Here is a 19,048-nt window from a genome sequence, read left to right on the forward strand (position 1 = left end):
AATATCTTAATCTCTCGTAAGATTTTTAATTTACATTTGTTTTGTTACATTTTTTCATTTACATAAAAAAGGATATCAAATAATTTACAATTATTATATATTACATGTAAAAATGAGGACTTTTAGATATGAATGACTATTATATTAAATATTTTTAAAAGTAGTATTTTGCATATAAATTTTAAGTTTTTTTTATACATAATATAAATTTTAAGTTTAGATTTATTTATTATTTTTTAAAATATAATAATGTTAATGAGAATTATATTATATATTATGAAAATATATATTATATATTATAGATGGTATTTTTTTTTACTGAACTTGGTTTGATATTAAAATTCACGTTATTTAATTTTTGTCTCGTGTCTATTGATATAATAACACGGATTACGTTAAAAAAATATTTCAATTAAACCAATTAATGATACATGTAGGTTTTCATAGTTAGTAGAAATCAATTTAATTAAACCAATTGATATAATAACATGGAATACTTTAAAGCAAATATTTCCATTAAACCAATTAATGCTACATGTAGGTTTTATAGTTATTAGAAATCAATTTAATTTATTAGAAATGAATTTAATTTGTAGAACTCCTGGAGATGCCAAATGTAATTTTTTTTCATATGTATATATTATAAATATAAATTATATGACTATCACAATTATAAATTAATTTATTGTAATCAATTAATCATTGAATTAGTCTAGTTAGCAAAACTAAGTTACTATGAATTAAAAATGAATTATAATTAAATAAAAATGCAGGTAGTATGAAAAAATAAGTTAATTGTTTTTCATTAAACAATTATTATTTACTTTTTTCATATGTAACTTAATTTATAATTTTTTCATATCTAATTAGCAAAACTAAGCTACTATGAATTAAAAAACTAGCTAGTATTATTTTTATTTTCCTGGTTAAAAACCTGTTATTACCCGTCATTAGCAGCTTCCAATAAAGCTTGTTAATGCCGGGTGCTTTATTGCAATAGTGAAATCCCAAAAGGTTGTAAGTCCACTCAACACACTTGCTGCACCTGTAGTCTCACACATGCTACTAATACTATGCTAGCATGTGCAAACTTACAAGTCTGCCCCGTGCATTGATTGAATGCAACTCCCTGCCTTTGCAAATTGCGGGAGAAAACATGGAAAAAAAATGAGTACTGACATTCATAAATACGAAAGATGTATATCCAGGGTCCACTCAGCTTATTTGGCTAATCATGTACAGTAAATTAAAATTTACAAGAAAAAAGTCTTCAAGGGGAGTAAGAAAAACACAAGCATTAAATTATTCAATAATGAAATATGCAGTACAACATAACACTGTAGATGCAGCATTAGAAGCCAGAGTGGGATACGCAGCTAGATAAGACAACGAATAATTTTATTTACAAATTATTTACATCAGCTAGATCTTATAGGAAGCAATTAACAAATAGGTTTATAGTCAGACAAGGAACTGCCAACTCCATGCACTAGCATTCATTATACATTTGCATTTTGCCATGGTCATGGAACAGCAATCTTTAGAGAGCCTTGAGAGCAAGTTTACTTCCTGAATGAACACCCTTTGCAGCAACTCTCAAAATTGCACGACTTTGGTAAAGCCTGTCATCAAATTAGTAAAAAATAAAAAAGTTAAAAGGGAAAACATTTCCATTGAGATGTGCTAGCACTTGATTGTAATGGAACTTCAGGATAGAAATCATTGACCAATACACGGTTCAGGTTTAACTTGAATAAAACTAGGATACCCCTCGCTAAACAAAAGTTCATGGGGATGCTGCATGTCTTTCTAATTCAATGTTTATTTACTTGAGTTGAAGAGAAACCCTTCTTACTCTATATCCAAAATATTAAATTTAAGTTGCAAACGTGAGTTTAGCAGAGCACTTCATATGATGCCAACATGATCACAGCTCCATTAAATTCACAGAGAAAAAAATTAAAATATTTCAAATCAATGATAAATTGATGCATCCACACACGTTCCTTATGCTATATAGTTTCCATCTTCACTGTATTTAATGATGATCAATCTGTATAAACTTTTATAAGTACTCTTTACAATTACATACTATACTGTATGTGTTAGGGACCAAAAAACAGAGAAGGAAAAGTATATGTAAATCTGGGAACGATTATATTATTTGCTAACAAAAGGAAAAAAATACAGAAGGAATGTAATCCTACTGCCACAGAGCCAGGCTCCTACAGAGAGGCTACTGCCCTCGGTCCATAACAGAATTCACAAATCAATGATGATCCCTCTCTCTCCTAATCATTCCCTATATATTCCCAAATCCCTTTCTCACACGTTTGGCAATTCTGTTACAGCCTTTGCCACCTCACCCTTACTATTCTGACCCCTCTTTCTCCTCACATACAATCTCCAAACCTTAGGCCTCCCTTCTAAGTCCAAACTCTTATCCCTGTCCTATCAGTATGAACTTTAATAATTTTTTCTCTATAAGTATATGTTGCAAGTAATCCATGTTTGGTATATCAACAAGTTTTACATTGGTTGTTGCATACACAATGTCTAACCATGCTAGAACAAACACATGCATACATGTTTAACAGGAAACCATTGCTGAAATTGTACATGTCTATCATATAGCTCTAGGTAGATTCATACCACTAGTAAAAACCTGTCTTAGTGTGTATAACTCTCAACTATTTGAAAGACTTACATTTAAAATATCACAACAAAAGCATTGAAATTGTTTCTTTGAGAAACTATAATCAATTTTCATCATGCCATGTATCTGTCATTTTGTCTTTCTCATGGCCAGGAAAAGATGAGGTATACAAGTACGTTCTTGAAAGCATAATAAAAGTCGAGATAGAGAGTTACCCTGCCAAAGCAAGTCCCCAGGTAGACAGACAATAAAACAACTTTCCAGCTTCCCAAATATCTAAAATCTTTTCCAGTTTGGTTGTACCACGCAATGCTTTTGATAGCGCTGCCATCAAATAATTTGAAATAGATACAAGCATTTAGTTAATTAATCACAATAGCAAAAATGTAGTTGGATACTTCATTCAAAATCATATCAATGTAAATTTTGTCAATGGTTGATAGGAAAAGGAATAAAATAAGGTTAAATTATAAATTTGGTCTCTACACTTGACACTTTTTTATTTTAGTCCTTATATGAATAAATTCTAAATTTTGGTTGTCACATGTAAAAAGTTTTCAAATCGCTCCAAGGATCAGAAATTTTGATATAAAAGCATTAGATCTAGAAAAAGAAATAGAAAAAAGAAGAAATCATTACATTGGAAGACTATCTGAGAATAAAATCCAGCATGTTTAAATGGGACTTCATCCCCTTGAATCATTCATGCCGAACAACAGTCACCACTTAATGACTACAACTAAAAGACAAAGTTTATGGTTGCTATGAACAATATTTTCTGCTAGGAACCCACAAGAGTGCTAAATTAGAGTGTAGGGTGAATAGATGGGAAAGAAACAATTGAGAAGAATGGAGAAGTATTTGGTTGTTTCTATTGATTGAGTCAGAACAAGAACTTCACTTGCAAGGGTAAGGTCCTAACAACTTAGAAATCTCAATAAATATATTCTTCTAATCTGACCAAATCTGTACACATTTCACTTATTTAACTGCCTTACCTCCAGACTTCCCCTACTAATGTTATAACTAGCTCCCTAAGCTACCCCCACCAGTTGGGCTCTTGATGTTATTCCTTCAGGAGGCAATAAGATCATACATTGATTGGAGGAAAAGTCTCAAGCATCAAGTGGACAATATAATACTTCTTGAGTAGTTGTTGGAGCTGACATTTGGTGGGGAAAATCTTAGCAGTTTCATCCTTTACTTCATTTTCGGGCCACATACTTGTGATTTGGGAGTTGAAGGGAATTTTTACTTTTTAGGGAAGCAGCCCCACTGACTCATTTTCTCCATGGAGCCGTTGCTGGAGCTTTTCTTCTCCCTTGTAGGTTGCATTCATAACCCCTTGCTGTCTGGGCTCTACTCATTGCTGACGAATCCCCCACCAACCAGACGGTGAAAATCCATGTTTGAGTTTCAGAACTGTGGCTTCCCAAAGACTTTCAGTTTTTTCTCAATGTCTTGTGCAGAGTTAATAGTTCTCGTAGATCATCATCTCCCTCAAGTCATGTGGATGTATCCAGCATCACATCTTGGCTCTCAATCCTCCCACACAATATCAGGTCCTCTGAAGTTGCCAGTGTGTGTGTGCCATCAAAACCTTAAATTCTTGGATGTATTCCTCCACAATCCCCTTCCGCTGCAATGCCAACAATCATTTTTAGATGTTCCCAAGGCTATAAAATCAAATCTTCACATGAATGCCACTCTGAAATTTCACCATGTGTTTTGTGGTTTTGCACATCCAAAAATGAACCAGATGCACTGCAGTCCCATCTATACTGATGAAACCTAATCACACTTTCTCAAAAAGTCTAGTCTGTTGTATGTCAAAAGAAATTATCTGCCCTTGAAATCCTGATTTGCTAAGGTTTGAAGTAGGCAGTTCTAGTTCCGTATTAAGCAGTTATTCCTACAACAACAAAGCTTTATCCCACTCGGTTAAAGACCAAAGCTTTAAGGATAGTATTTTCCATGAGATCTCTCTTGACAACTTCCTCAAATGTCCTTCTTAGTTTTCCTATCCTTTTCACATGACTGAAAACCATGTAATCTAGTCTTCTCACCGGTCCCTCTTGCATACTTTTTTGTACGTGTCCAAACTACCTTAACCAATTTTTTGTCATATTTTCCTCAATCGATGTTACACCAATTTTTCTCAAATATAAATATTTTGTATCTTATCCTTTCTTGTTTGGTCACACATCCCATCCCTCTTAACATTTTCATTTTTGCTACTCTCAGTTTTTCTCATGTTGATTCTTTAAAGCCCCACATTCACTGCTATATAGAGTAAAGATGAACATATAACAATACAATAAAACTTGTCTTTAAGTTTGGTAGGTACTTTGCCATCACAAATAACCCTCAACACGTTTGTCAATTTTAGCCATACCACTTGTCTCATGTGTGCGACATCTCATTAATTTTCGCACCATTTTGTGTAATTGATCCCACATATTTAAATTTAAAAACCTATTGTACAATATCTTCTCCCATTTCTATTTCCAAGACATATTCCGTTTGTCTCTTGCTAAAATAGCAATGCATATACTCCATCTTAGTCTTAAGCAAATTCCAAAGTCTATCTCCAAAGTTCAACTTAAAAATAACTACTTCCCTTGATTCCTCAATAAAATATATCATCCACAAAAATATGCAATTAGGGATAATCTTTTGTATGTTCCTGGTAACTGGTAAGCACAACCAAGACTAAATTAAACAAGGGTTGAGCCAGAGTTACTTAATGCCATCAATTCCTTCCACATTTTTCTTGATCTCGAGCAATTGTGATCTATATTATCCTCTTCAGCAATTTGAGGGAACACTAAAGAACTTCGAGCCCTAACTCCAATCTCTCCAACAGGGGATCTGGCAGGTCAGACCCAATCGAAAGGAACCCATATGATCATTGGACTAGAGTGTAGGGAAAATAGCTGAGGAGGAAAGAAGATTACTTTTATTTGTTATTGAGAGTGAGGGAACAAGGAGAGCTCCTCTTACTAGGGTAACACCCTTACAAATGCAAAATCTGCATTAACAAACTATTTATCCAATATGACCAATTTGGTATTTTTTTACATATTTAAACTTCTTTACCTGCTAACATCGCAACTACTGTTTTAACCACCTAACTTATCCCTAGATTCCTGATTTTTATTTTTTATTCCATTGGGAATAAACCCCCCAATTCCTACCCTTGACAATCAACATTTTATTGAGGCTGGGCCACATGTCTAACAGTTCCCACACCAAGCATGAAATATAAATGGATTGGAGAAAATCTTACTGAATCCATTTTAGCAAGATCAGACTATAAGCTACAATTCTAAATCATTTCTTACAATTAAGGTGAGGGAAATATAAACGAAAACCCATTCAAGATACAAAAATCCGACAGAAAACTCACCTTTCTGCAGTTCCTCTGGTGAAAAATTCTGCAATTATAACAAGGCAAATAATGTCAGATGCAACAAAAGAAATAAATAATAATGCATATTCTATGGAGACACACACCAGAGCTTTCGGGTTTGATAAAATGCATCTGGCCATAAAGTTGGCAACACCATCAACCACATGTTCCTCGCTGATGACCACGTAACTCTCATCATCAATTCCACTCAATTCCTCAACATTAATAGGATCCACCTCATCTGTAACCCAAACCCACCAACTGGGTTCTTGAGAGTCGATGTTGACCAAAATGTCAGCTGATCGGTGATCAAGCTCTGTCAAATACCAACCAAAAACCAGAAAATTTGTTAATATCCAAGTATTTCAACGCACAAACGACACACCTTCAACAGCAGGGAAATTTAACTAAATACCAGTGGCCTCCTTGAAAGGAAATTGATTTCCTCCACTAGCAGTTTCCTGTTGCAGGAACTTGAGCCGAGTCAAGTATTCATCAGATCTCATGGTAGCAACTAATCGCTCATTCAACTACAAAATATCCCCAAAATATAATCAGTGAAAGGGGAAAGCATCATGACAACGCCCAAAACATAAGGAAGCCAAACTAATAACCCTTGGAATGAAATTATGGAAATGCCTCTTGTTTCGTAAAGGAAGGAGAAACAATAGTAGTGCACCCAAAGTGGCAGCTTTATCATGTCTGGAGTCTCAGTTCATTTCCAATGCGACCAATATCATATTGAGCAACAATTAGTTTCTTAGACGAAATTAAAGATTTTTTTTTTTCAAATTAATAAGGAAGGAGTAGCAGTAGCACCCAATTCGAAAAGAAAAAATATCTTTTCCCAGAAATTAGCCTCTTTTTCCCTATCGGTACTCCCAGATAGAATGCAGCAACACAAATTCATGCTTGTTTTCCTATCGTAGCACATGTTCCAACTTAAAATCCATGATTAAAATTAATTTAGACCCTCATCACACTCAATTCTATCAAAATTAATAACATCAAAATCAATTTTATCAAACTTTAAAACAATATGGCCCTTTCAGGCTGCTCATGGTGAAAATCAGCCTCTTTGGTACAACTAAAGATTTTTTTAAAATTTCCACTCCAATTATTCAGGAATTACTAGTACCAAAATTTAAAATTAAAAACATAAAAAAAAAAAATCCTTCTATGATGAAATTGAAATACTAAGGAAAGAAATAAATCAAATTAGAGAAAATAACATTATTAGATAGAATGAGAGAAGAGAAAAGGAGTGAATGGAAAATACATCGGGAGGGCAATTATCGAGGCAGGGTGACTTGGAGAGGTTTTGGAGCAGGTTCAGATTCAAGTCGAGCAAGTTCCTGAGGCGTCGATTTTCTGATCGCAGAGACTCTAAATCTTGGTCGGAGGGGCAGACATCGGCGGCGGCGGGGGCGACGGGATGACTGCAGCGGTGGCGGTAATGGTGGGTGTGTTCGACGGCGGTCCAAGCCACGTCGGCGACCTCGAGCACCGTCTTGGCCACCTCTACGCTTTTCATGGTCTGATTTTTTGAGGTTTGGGTCTTCGGATTGGGCGAATCTTTGGTTCTCGGAGTGGTGATTAGGGTTTCGGTAATTCGGTTTTCGCAGGGAATGAACGACTTGTCGTCGTTTTCGTTTTCGTTTTCGTGTTGTGGTGGTGAGTGTGGATAATGAACACGAGACGGTTCCGTCGTTTTGATGGAATCAGTAATTTTGTTTTGATTTTCAAATTAAAAATAATAAAATATACTTAAAGTATAAACTTGTACGTTTGTATTTGTAAAGACAAAGTAGTTTTCAAAATTAGAACATATTTTACAAAAAAAATTATTTAAATTAAATAACAAAATAATATTAAAAATATGCACGAATAGTTAATGCTTTAAAATATATATCATAATATTTCTTAAATAACTGATATTTTTTAATTAAAATACAATAGTTATAAATTTTAGACTTGAATGATCTCCTAATTTTTAAAATTCGTAATTTTAATCCTTTTATTTTAAAATAAATTAAATATATTTAGTTCTTAAATTTTTCTAAATCAGTCATTTTAATCTTTTATTTTAAAAATAGAAGTATTTAATCATTATTTTTGTAAAATTAGAGATTTTATAAATTAGAAAATTAAATTTAAATTTAAATTTTATTATTTTGAATAATATGTAAAAAAATAAAGAATATTAATATTTAGCTAAACTATATATCAATAAATTCCAAATTTACCTAAATATAGGTGTTTATAAATAACTATTGATAGATTATTACTTAGAAAAATGATCGTGTCATGTGAATAAAATAAAGTCATATTTACATTATTCAAATTGAAAATGATGTACAAGTACAAGGTTGTAAAATTTTCGGTAAAAAAAAAAAAAAGTTGTAAAAATTAATAATGTGAAATTACAAGAAAAATATATATTTTAGCTACACACATGATTTATCTGTCACAATAAAAAAGATACACACATGATTTTAAGCATCATCAACAATTCAATACATAAAAAAAGAAAAATGTTTGTCAAAAAAAAAAAAGAAAAAAGTTTATTAGATGTTTACTTAAAGTCTAATTTATTAATATTCTTTTTATCTAATGTATTTGGTGCACAAGTTAAAAATATACACTTCTAAGTATTTTTAATTACTAAAAAAAATATTAAATGTTTTTAAATATTAATTTATTTTTCATAAAAATATATTTTTATTTATTTAACCTATGCAATAACAAAAAGTCTTATCTCACTGAGGGATCAAATACCTTAATCACTTCACAACATTTGATCAAATTAAGATCAAAATTTTAAAAATAGTAATCCATGTAACCCATCCTGTCTAGTGAGCATAATTTTTTATGAAAAATAATACATATATATATATATATATATATATATATATATATATATATATATATATATATATATATATATATATATATGAAAATAACATATTTATTATATTTAACAAAAAAATAATTTTTAGTAATTTTAAATATTTTAAAGTGTATATTTAATTTCCTTTACTTTTGCACCAAATACACTAGACATATACAAGATAAACAAAAAATTGATCACAAATCTTACCTATCAAAAGTAAAATCACTTTCGTAAAAAAAAAAAAGAGCAAAATCACTTGAATTATTTTATAATTGTAGTTTAAAAATTATGTTATACATTTTCTGGCCAAACCATAACATAAAATATACATTCCAAGGTAATCAATAATTATAATTTTTTATTGTATTATAAGTATTAATAGTCTTATATTTCACCTTAACATTTTATATTTATTTATAAATAAATAAATTATTTATCTATAAATAAATATACATTCCAAAGTAATCAATAAAAATATTATAATTCTTAATAGATAAATTATCTTCTTATTATAGCATATTTTCATCTCATGTTTCATTACATTTTTTAAAGTAATATTTTCGTCAAATTTGAAAAATATATAATTCATTTTATATCTAGTTATATATATTTATCAATTTTAATTGTATTTATTTAATTTAACTTTATCATACAATGTCGAGGATATTTTATTATAATATTAGGAAAACATTGCCCTCTATGCATTGGAATCAGGCTCTGTTATTGCGATTGTTCCACTTCTCTTCTATACATTATATAATATTTTTAAATTTAAAATAATAGTAAAAAAAATACTAGGGAAATAAATATTTAAAAGTATAAATATGTAGTTGTTAATAAAAATCATTATATTAAGCTTCAATTGTATAGCAATAAGCATCCCATACAAACTTTAATTTTATAGCAATTACAGTCAATTATTATCTTCCAACATAACATTTTTTGGAAGACTTGAAGTTTCCAATGGATTTAAATATACTTCAATGTCTCAGAATGTTGTGCTTAATAACATACTGATCAGCATAAATAAATAAATAACACACAGATGCATTCAGTGTTCCTCTGCAAGAATACGCCTGACTTCATTTGCAAGATCAATGACATGTTTGTCTTTGCATCCTATAGCATGATTAGTAAAAAGGAAAAAAGTTAAAAAAAATAAAATAAAAGGAAATTCAGAGATAATAATTTATAAGAGACGTGAACTCGTCAAAGAACCTCACCTATTTCATGAAGAGCCTTTTCAAGGTTGAAAAGATAATCTCTGTTAGGTCCTGCGGGACCTTTAGCTTGAATTATTTGCCTGTAGGATAAAAAAGAAAGTGCAATGACAACAATTGTAAGTGAGTGATGAGTTTAAGGGTCAGTTTGTTTAAACTTATTTGTTGAAATAAGTGTTTATTTTATTAAAATAAGCAACTTTTTATTTTTTTTAGCATGTTTGTCTAAGCTGCTTTTGCTTAAAAAAAAATAATTTTCTGTTTATTTTAAGAAATAAATCCTATCTGCTTCTTAAGAAAGAACTTATATAAAAAGCACTTATTTTAAGTTAAAAAAAATTCACCCTAAATCTCCATAAGGCATGCTAAACACAATTATAATGCATGAGTTTAAATCTCCACAAGACTCGAATCCTCACAATGCCAGGAACTCTGAATTAATGTATATAATCTAAGAGAAATGCTAGTGACACTCTCTTTCTAACACTTTTTCTGTAATTGATTGAAAATAACCAATTTTAATGGGTTTCCCTTCTCATTTAATGATTATCTCTCATAATCTAATATGAGATCCACCCAAACTTGTGATTTCTAACAAATTTCAGCTAATGAAAGTGTTAAAATGAGAGCGTCAGAGAGAGACTATCGATAGTATTACTCATAATCTTGAATACTATACTAGCTTTTATATGACACAAACTAAGGCTGTCATACGTAGATGAAATAATACCTTGCAATGTCTTCAATCGATGCAGGGCCCAAATAATTTACATTAGATTTCTTGTCGGGAGTTGCTATATATCTGTAACATATTCACATTAACTATGATCAAAACATGTAAAAGGTGATGAAGTTATGATATAAGGTTGTTTCTTTCACTTACACCATCACTCCAGAAACGGCTGGAGATGTAGCGGTAAGGTCCTGAAACAAATTTTGGTACATGTCTATTTTCATAAGTGGAAAAACTACAAATATAAAGCAGAATAAAATAATGTCCTCTGAAAAACAACTTTGCGTGTGGCACTTACAGTATAAAAATCAAGGTATTCCTTCTTGTCGTATTGCTTCTCCCTTACTTCCAAGTACTGTGCAGTAAAATTACAATTGAATATATCAATCCAAAGTTCTGATATTTGACATATAAGAAAGAAAGAAAGAAAGTCTCTTGGGACATGACAGTGAAGTGTTGTTTTAATGATCATGTCAAGTATAGGCTGTATAGCAACATCAAAGATGTGGATTCTATCAATATTGAGTCCTATATGCCAACACAGGTGCTTAGAGAGCATAATATGATTTCCATATGAAATAAGCAACTTTGTAAAGAAATTATGCAAGTTAGGTATTATTAAACAATTATATGACATGGTTCATTGGGTGGATGTTAAAGGGGGGTGGGAGTGGGGGTTTGTGGTAATACCTTTATCTGCAGGTTTAGATTGATGGGAAAAAAATTCTATATATAATGTTATCTGTAAGGAAACCAGAAATAATAACAGAATCGAGGACTTTATTGAATCCAAAAACAAGATCAATAAGAAAATAGTATAAGAGAAGAATCACTCTATCTCCCAGAGCAAAATTGATAGGGTGCTCAGTAAGAGATAAGGAAACTTCCTGTAATTGAGGTCAGGAAGGATACCTCCAGAAACAAAACGGGGAAACAGAATTCTCAAAGGTAATTTTCGTGTCCCTTATTCCATAATCATTCATGCTTATATATAGGCAATACAGCCTCAGCCTTAGAATGACACAGTGCTCCTAACAGCACCACTCACTAATGGACACCTGTACTACTGTCAGATTCCCTCATAACAGAAATTGTAATTCCATTCTAACAGAATACGTGATCTCATCATTACAAAGGATTCTGATCCTAACAACCTAATGGACATAGTCTTCCCATCCTTGAGGCTTCCTTCCCATACATTTGGGCCTGTGGCCATAATCATTCTGGTGCAGATTGCTATAAAAAATCTCCTTGCAGAAATACTTTCTCTATCCAGGATAATTGCCTAACCAAAATGAACCTCCTCCCCTTCTCATATGCACAAACTATACAACCCCCTTTGCTAACCTGAAGCATACCCTCAAATGCTAACAACCTGCCACATTATCCAATCAACTAACTTAGGACACTTCTAAAATTCCTTTCAGTATACACTTTCCAAATTGTGACTGTTTGTTGCTAGTCCAGAATACTAAATCCTTTGCTATATCAGAGTTTGAACTAGACATTCTAAACTAGAGATTCTAATACTATCGGCAGCACCTTGAGATATTATTGCTAAGGTAATAAGACAGTAACCAGGAAAGGAAGTCTACCCAAACATCATTGCTCTACGACATGGAGTTATTTCCAAACCAGAAAAAGGCTTGCAGAATCTCATCCAAATACAAATGTACAGAAAAAGTATAGTACTGACTCATTCAATAAGAGTTTAGATAGTAAAGATTATAATGCCTAGCCATTCCCAAAGGTTTTAACTCAATTACTCAAGCCTAGTGTTCAAGCTTGAACTTAAGGATTGAGTCTCTCTTTTTTAATTGATCACACCCAAGGCTGGGCTACATAACAAACCTTGATTTAACAGTGTTCCTAGTCTCCAATATGAGACTCCATGGTGATGTTCTCATTGTTGTTCAATAAGACTTTCTGATCCTCTTCTGAGCTTATGTCTAGTACCATGAACAATTTATTTATAACAGAAAGAAGACAATATTACAACTTTCACTATGCTTGACAATTGCTTTGTGAATTGCTCGAGAGTATCTCTCAGTCTTTTGATTTATATTTACATCACTGCATAATTGAATCCCAACCATTCAAGGATTAGATGAACCATTTACAGCAAGTGTCCAGAATTTCCTAACCTAAATATATAGAAGCAATTAGATCGGAATAACAATGAGATAAGGTATCTAGGAAATAGGGAAGTCTAAAAGAACTAAGAAACTCTAACCAAATACCAACTTAATCCAAACAATTTAAGCATTTGAATTCAAATGATAGGCGTGAGAAAATAATAGCTCAACCATCTTTTGTTTCATACTTTTCATATAAAAAGGGAGAAATCTGTAAGCTTACCATGAGTATTAAAAAACTTCAAAACTGCCAAATACTAACCTTATCATGTTATATCAAATAGTCACGACAACACTATAATGTGTAGAGAGGCACAATGTCCTAACATAAATCAATATGACCTTCTATCACTATAAAATAAATGCTCGTTCATTTATATTTAATTAAATAAATAAAGAGATAATCATTTCATAACATACAGTATACTACAACACTTCCAAAATGCTTAGCAAAGCAAAATGCTCTACATAAATCAGTATAGTATTCTATTAACACAAAATATATATTCTTTTATTTATATTTAAATATTTTAATCTTACAAAGATCATTTAACAATAGCACACAGTGTACACCAGTTTTCGATCTGGTTGTCTACTGGTCTGATTTGTTTGAGATGGTATATTTCAGCTCAATTCATCTAAATAACAGCAGAAAGTATGCTATCAGACAATGAAAATACAACGGAAATGCACAATCACTAAGGTGAAAGCAAACAATTCATTTTGTAAGTCAAGTCAATGTTGAGATTGGGTAAAAAAAATAATCTAAGCATAAGTTTGAACTTTAGTAGCAGCATAATAATATTCTAATAATATTGAAACATTTTAAAAAGCATACCACTAATGCCGTTTCTGCATCTTCTTTCTTTGCGATCTTGTAAGCAGCTCCCCACTATCTCCTTGCAAAATATATAAGTGTAAAATATAGATTGCATTCGATAATTTTGACTCATAAGTAATTAAAAATTATATAATATATCAATTCACAGAATAATTAAGAGTGAAAAACAAGAAATACTGAGAAAGACAAAGTAAATTATCAGAAAAGACAAATGTGGAAACAAGATTGAATAATAAATGAAACGCAATTCTACTTTTACAACCAACAACCAAGTTGAATTTTGTCTTAATTTCTTTAAAAGATTAAAATCACTCTTAATGAGTATACCATACTTCCTAGTATAAAGAGGCTATCTCTTAATAGAGACTCAACAAATCGTCTACAAAACATATATTAATTTTTCTCTTCCACCTCATTTTTCTTCCTATCTCTCTTTTCATTTTCCATCGCATATATCAATTTCTCTCTTTATTTTTTCTCTGTAGCTCTCTCTTCTTTCCACGCATACAACCCATTTTTGGGGTGTTCAGTAATAATTTCCCAGAAAAATTGACTAAAACAACTAGTATACGACAGTTAATAAAAAAATAAGAAAAAAGGCACATCCAGATATATTCATGTTCCACTCTATGTTCGCCTATTCACCCAAAAACAACAATAACAGTAAACAACAATAATATGCTGCCATATGCACATAATAAATGCAACAGTCATACTTTGCTTGCACAAACATACTAGAACATCTAAATAAACTTTTCATAACAATTAAATAGATGAAATATGGAACTTGTTATCACTGATAAATCAACCTGAATAATGGGGTCTGAAAAATAATAAAACTTGGGAATACTTACACATATTTCTCCTTCAGCAGGCTCCAGGGTCACTGTTCTTCCAGGGAACTCAGGGGTTCCTCTGTGGTCAGTAGAGCCTAAAAGGAAAAACCATTGAGATTGCGTTTGATGCATTATGGGGCAATAAAATTGAATACTTATACACAAGAGTGATGGGAAAAAGAGAGAAAAATGAAACCTTGGTAGAAGACTCGTCGATAGCCTTTGATGAAACCAACAATACGTTCGTCATAGTGAAACCCAGCTTTCGAGATCAAAGAACCATACCCAAATACCCACATTACCATTGTGTTTTGTTTTATGTTAAGGTCTTCACTTTTTGACTTTGAGGATTGTAATGGTGAAGATAATTTGGAATACAAGAAAGTTGTTGATTGGTTCAGTTGCAACTTGCAACACGACAGAACTGAACCAGAGCAAAGAGTTTTGCGAATTCTCGGTTTTATCAGAGCCGAGAAAAGACAAAAGATGAGCCAATCACACAGGACTGCACTCAGTGACTCATTGGGGGAACGAAAGAGACCCAAACAACTCTCGATAGGCAATTTTGCCCATTCACCTAATTGTTGGGTGCACCAGTAATGTTGCTGGGTGCATCTAGCATGTCCCTAGATTGTTTGTTTCTTTTCAAACATTTAAAAATCTTGAACATTCTTAATTTTTTTTTTAAAAAAATAATTATTTGTGTCCCATCAATATCTAAAGTGTTGACAAATGATATAAATTCAAATTTAAGTCCCCAAAGTGAAAATGTGTTGTTAACTTTGATCCGTTACCTAATAAAGATATTTATTCTAAATAAAATTTAATCTTTATATTTTTCTTTTTTTAATGTTGCAAGCATATTACACTCAACACTTAAAAAAAAAAGGAAAACAAGTATAAATTAAAACAAACATAATAATGAACATTAAATTAGTTAATAAGTATAATTTGTTTATTGTTCTGCAATTTCTTATGAGATAATACTACCTTACTCAAAATATGAAACTCAAATAAAAATACACAGTTATTAAATTAATCCTTAAAAAAATTAGATTCAACTTGATTTTGTTATTATGTCATTTAAATATTATAGGTTTGTGATTGACCAACTTTTTTATTTAAAAAAGTATTTAAAAATTAAATATCAAATTAAGAGTTTTAAAAATAAGATAGAAAAGTTATGGTTTATTTTTATTATATTATTAAACTAAAATCTTTGTTTTTTTAATGATAAAAAGGGGTAGGGCCCCCACTAAATGCATTACTACCCATAAGAGAAAGAAAAAAAAGGATAAAGATACATTACTTTGAAGAGATAAAGACAAAAAATCAAGAATAGAGCCAAAAACTAACTTATTACAATTAATAGCTAAGTCATGTTTGGCAAACATATTTTCCACCTAATTAGTCTTACACAAAATGTATCCCAAGGAAAGCTTCTCCAAACAAGGTAGATATACCATATCAAACTTTTTGAACAAGGCAAAAACTAGGATGAGCTGTATTTAAAACTTGGACCAATCTGACCGGTTTGATCATGAATTAGAGGTTTGATCAAGTTGATCGAATTAGCCATGCAGTTAACCTAGTTTATGGTTTGATAAGTGAACTATTGACCTGCTCTGGGTCATTTAAAAAACATATAAAATGATTTCATTTAGATTAATTAACAAAAAAGGACGCAAGATATGTGAAAACATAAAGGAGGTTGTCTTTGTCTTTCAAACTCACATGAAGCTTTATTGAGTGAACCCCAATCCCTAATATAATCACAATTGGCTTCCAAGGACCAAACCTCACGAGTGTCGTCGACCTCGGATCACCTTCGTTCCATTCACATCATCCACCTTGAACCACCGTCGTTCTACCGGGGCAGTCGACTATATTTGTCTCTGTCACACTCGCACTAAGTCGGGCATAGAACCAATGTCGTCTTTGCATTGTTGCCTCCCAAGGCCTCCATCGGGATCAAACCCTTCAAGGGTCTATGTTATGGTAAGTCCTTCTGGCAGCTATATCAAATGTTAAGAGTTTAGGGTTCCTTTTTTGGATAAATTAGTTTTTTGTGAGAATTGGGCTTGACCCATTTCAATATTTTTTATCATGGAAAAACTCGTTCGGACAATTTTTGTTGCTTTTTAATTGCCAAAATAAATGAGGAAGGTAATTAATTAAATTAATCTATCATCTTATCTATATAATAAAAAATGTATAATGGGAATTACATCAACAATCTCTTCTAAATGCTTGACAAATGTCCATTTTTTTTTGGCTTTTTGGCCTTTTCCATAAAATGTACTCCCTATATCCAAAAATAAGTGTTGCATTTGGGAAAAAAATTGTTTCAAATAAGTGTCACATTTGACTTTTCAATATAACATTAATTTTTCTTTTCCACCAATACTCCTAATAAATGTCACTTTAGTTTTTGAGTCTAATACTAATACTACTCTCCAGTCTCTTTCATATATTTAAAAAAGGTTAGTTTTGTAAAATTACTACTTTATTTCATCTACTTATTAGTTTTTCTTGGTCTTTGTAAAACAACTTAAGACGCCACTTATTTTAGGACGAAGAGAGAGTGATATTTTATTGTTATCTAATATGCCCCACTTCTTTCTTCTAAGGATAACTTCACAAAATCTGCTCTAATTTTTTTTAAAAAAAAATTAAATCACCTTTCAGATATCTCTCTCCCTTATCTTTTTTTCTAGTTTCCCCTCTCTTTCTTCTTCCTCCTTTCTACAACACTCCTTTTTTTTTTCTTTTTCATTCCTCTCCATTAAATTCTCCTCACATGCAAAGCATTCTCCCTCTATCCATCTTCTTCTCCACCATTGTATCTTTCTCTTTTTTCCTTTTGTAAAATTGCTTCTCCAGTTGTCGTCATTGAACCATAGCGTCTTTAACCCTATCACCGCTAAATAGTAGCGTCTTTCACCACCATTGCCACTGAACAACAACATCCTTGACCATCCTCGCCGCTAAATGGTTTCTCTCATTCTTTTTCACAATTCTATTGAGGAAACCCTAGCTTGTTGGTTCGTGTGGATTATTGTTTCCTCTTCACTTTTGGGTGAAAACCCACTCTTTTAGGTTCTATAGGAGGTTTGTTTTCATCGTCACTAGCCATCATGACAAGGTAAGTTTTTTTTTTCTTTTTTCCCCTCATTTTGCATGAACCCTAACTATCAGTCTTTTCTTAAAAAAATTGATAAAGAATCAATGATAGATTGTGCACATGAAAGACAACCGAGTATTCTTTCTTTTGTAAGTTTTTGCTCAGCTTAATTTTCAAATTCAAATTTTCTAAAGAATATTTGCTCTTTTCTGCTCTTTTTCTAATAGAATTATCTTCTTTTAACATTTTTGTCCATTGGTTTTCTTGAATTAATATTTTTACCAATTATTTGATTAATATATATATTTCCATTTGTTAATGTTAGGTTTGATATTGTATAAATGTAGAAATGTGCATTGATTTTTGTTGAATTAATATTTTTACCTACCAGCGGAACACCTGACATTTAAGGTTTTCTAACGGTAAATGGATTTCTTTTAATGAGGAATGTATATATTTTTTATATTGTCTTAATTTATGAAATTAATTTTTGTTACCAAATTTATGAAAATTAATTAAATACAAAAAAATATTTTTTTTTTGTATTGCCTTAATTAGTGACCTACTAGTTCGACTAGTGACCTAGTGCCTTTACCGAGTTAGTCATTGCGTTAGTTTTTAAAACTATGAGGATGATAACAAAGGCATCACATAATTACCAAGTGAACAATGAGTCAGGGAGCATATGCCAAAAAAAAAAAACCATCAATTCATTTGCAACATTACTGGATTTTCAAGCTAACATGTACCACTCTATGAAATTATGCAATAATACACACGAAATGGGAACATTTGCAAAAAAAATCCAATTGTTGTGGGTCTGGCTTAGCTTGTCAATAGTGCCAACTAAGCTTACATTCCAATAATCATGGTGCTAGATTTAAAGATACCCATTGACACATGTCCTTTCTCCAAAAATCGTAGGGCAACAAGCCTTTAGATACATTTTGCTAGAACTCCTTAGCAAGGGCACACTCCCTTAACAAGTGGATGTTGCTTTTAAGATGACCACTATACAAGGGACAATTATCAACATTTGACAACCAATGAATTTTGAATAAAACATTCGTAGGAAACATTTCACAAGTCTATTTCTAGATAACAAATGCAAGTTGCTTATGTCCTTGCCAAGACCATAATTGCTTCAAAATTGGATTTGATGGACTAGATATCAGAGTTAGAAGAGACAAATATGTGT

At 31.5% G+C, this 19,048-nt stretch overlaps 2 protein-coding genes across 3 annotated transcripts; both read right to left on the minus strand.

Moving 5' to 3' along the window:
- Positions 1-1,199: 1,199 nt before the first annotated feature.
- Positions 1,200-7,775, minus strand: LOC100305904 (uncharacterized). 2 transcript variants are annotated; one of them, NM_001369220.1, is made up of 6 exons: positions 7,348-7,745; positions 6,484-6,598; positions 6,173-6,384; positions 6,066-6,093; positions 2,872-2,980; positions 1,200-1,622 (listed from the first exon to the last, which is right to left on the minus strand). In NM_001369220.1, exons 1-6 carry the CDS (start codon positions 7,600-7,602, stop codon positions 1,541-1,543), a joined length of 801 nt encoding a protein of 266 aa, NP_001356149.1. In that variant the 5' UTR covers positions 7,603-7,745; the 3' UTR covers positions 1,200-1,540. The 2 variants fall into 2 exon arrangements, with proteins under 2 accessions (NP_001356149.1, XP_040863689.1); XM_041007755.1 differs by having other exon boundaries at positions 1,281-1,622; positions 6,066-6,384; positions 7,348-7,775.
- A 2,130-nt stretch (positions 7,776-9,905) lies between these two features.
- LOC100305985 (uncharacterized) lies at positions 9,906-15,157 on the minus strand. Its single transcript, NM_001248963.2, has 8 exons — positions 14,923-15,157; positions 14,745-14,821; positions 13,888-13,941; positions 11,213-11,269; positions 11,065-11,105; positions 10,912-10,983; positions 10,185-10,264; positions 9,906-10,080 (listed from the first exon to the last, which is right to left on the minus strand). Exons 1-8 carry the CDS (start codon positions 15,029-15,031, stop codon positions 10,013-10,015), a joined length of 558 nt encoding a protein of 185 aa, NP_001235892.1. The 5' UTR covers positions 15,032-15,157; the 3' UTR covers positions 9,906-10,012.
- Between the last annotated feature and the right edge of the window lie 3,891 nt (positions 15,158-19,048).

The sequence above is a fragment of the Glycine max genome, chromosome 13 (genome assembly GCF_000004515.6).
Source record: "Glycine max cultivar Williams 82 chromosome 13, Glycine_max_v4.0, whole genome shotgun sequence".
NCBI lineage: Eukaryota > Viridiplantae > Streptophyta > Magnoliopsida > Fabales > Fabaceae > Glycine > Glycine max.

Bases quoted from the DNA above. Each gene is read 5' to 3' on its own strand.
- LOC100305985 (NM_001248963.2), bottom strand. From the start codon at position 15,031: ATGGTAATGTGGGTATTTGGGTATGGTTCTTTGATCTCGAAAGCTGGG. The intron at 14,822-14,922 runs GTTTCATTTTTC...TTTTCCTTTTAG, and splicing joins TCGACGAGTCTTCTACCAAG to GCTCTACTGACCACAGAGGA. The intron at 11,106-11,212 runs GTAAGTGCCACA...AATTTGTTTCAG, and splicing joins AATACCTTGATTTTTATACT to GACCTTACCGCTACATCTCC.
- LOC100305904 (XM_041007755.1), bottom strand. From the start codon at position 7,602: ATGAAAAGCGTAGAGGTGGCCAAGACGGTGCTCGAGGTCGCCGACGTG. The intron at 6,599-7,347 runs GTATTTTCCATT...GATATTTTGTAG, and splicing joins TCGATAATTGCCCTCCCGAT to TTGAATGAGCGATTAGTTGC. The intron at 6,385-6,483 runs GTATTTAGTTAA...GGTATTTGACAG, and splicing joins TCCTTTCAAGGAGGCCACTG to AGCTTGATCACCGATCAGCT.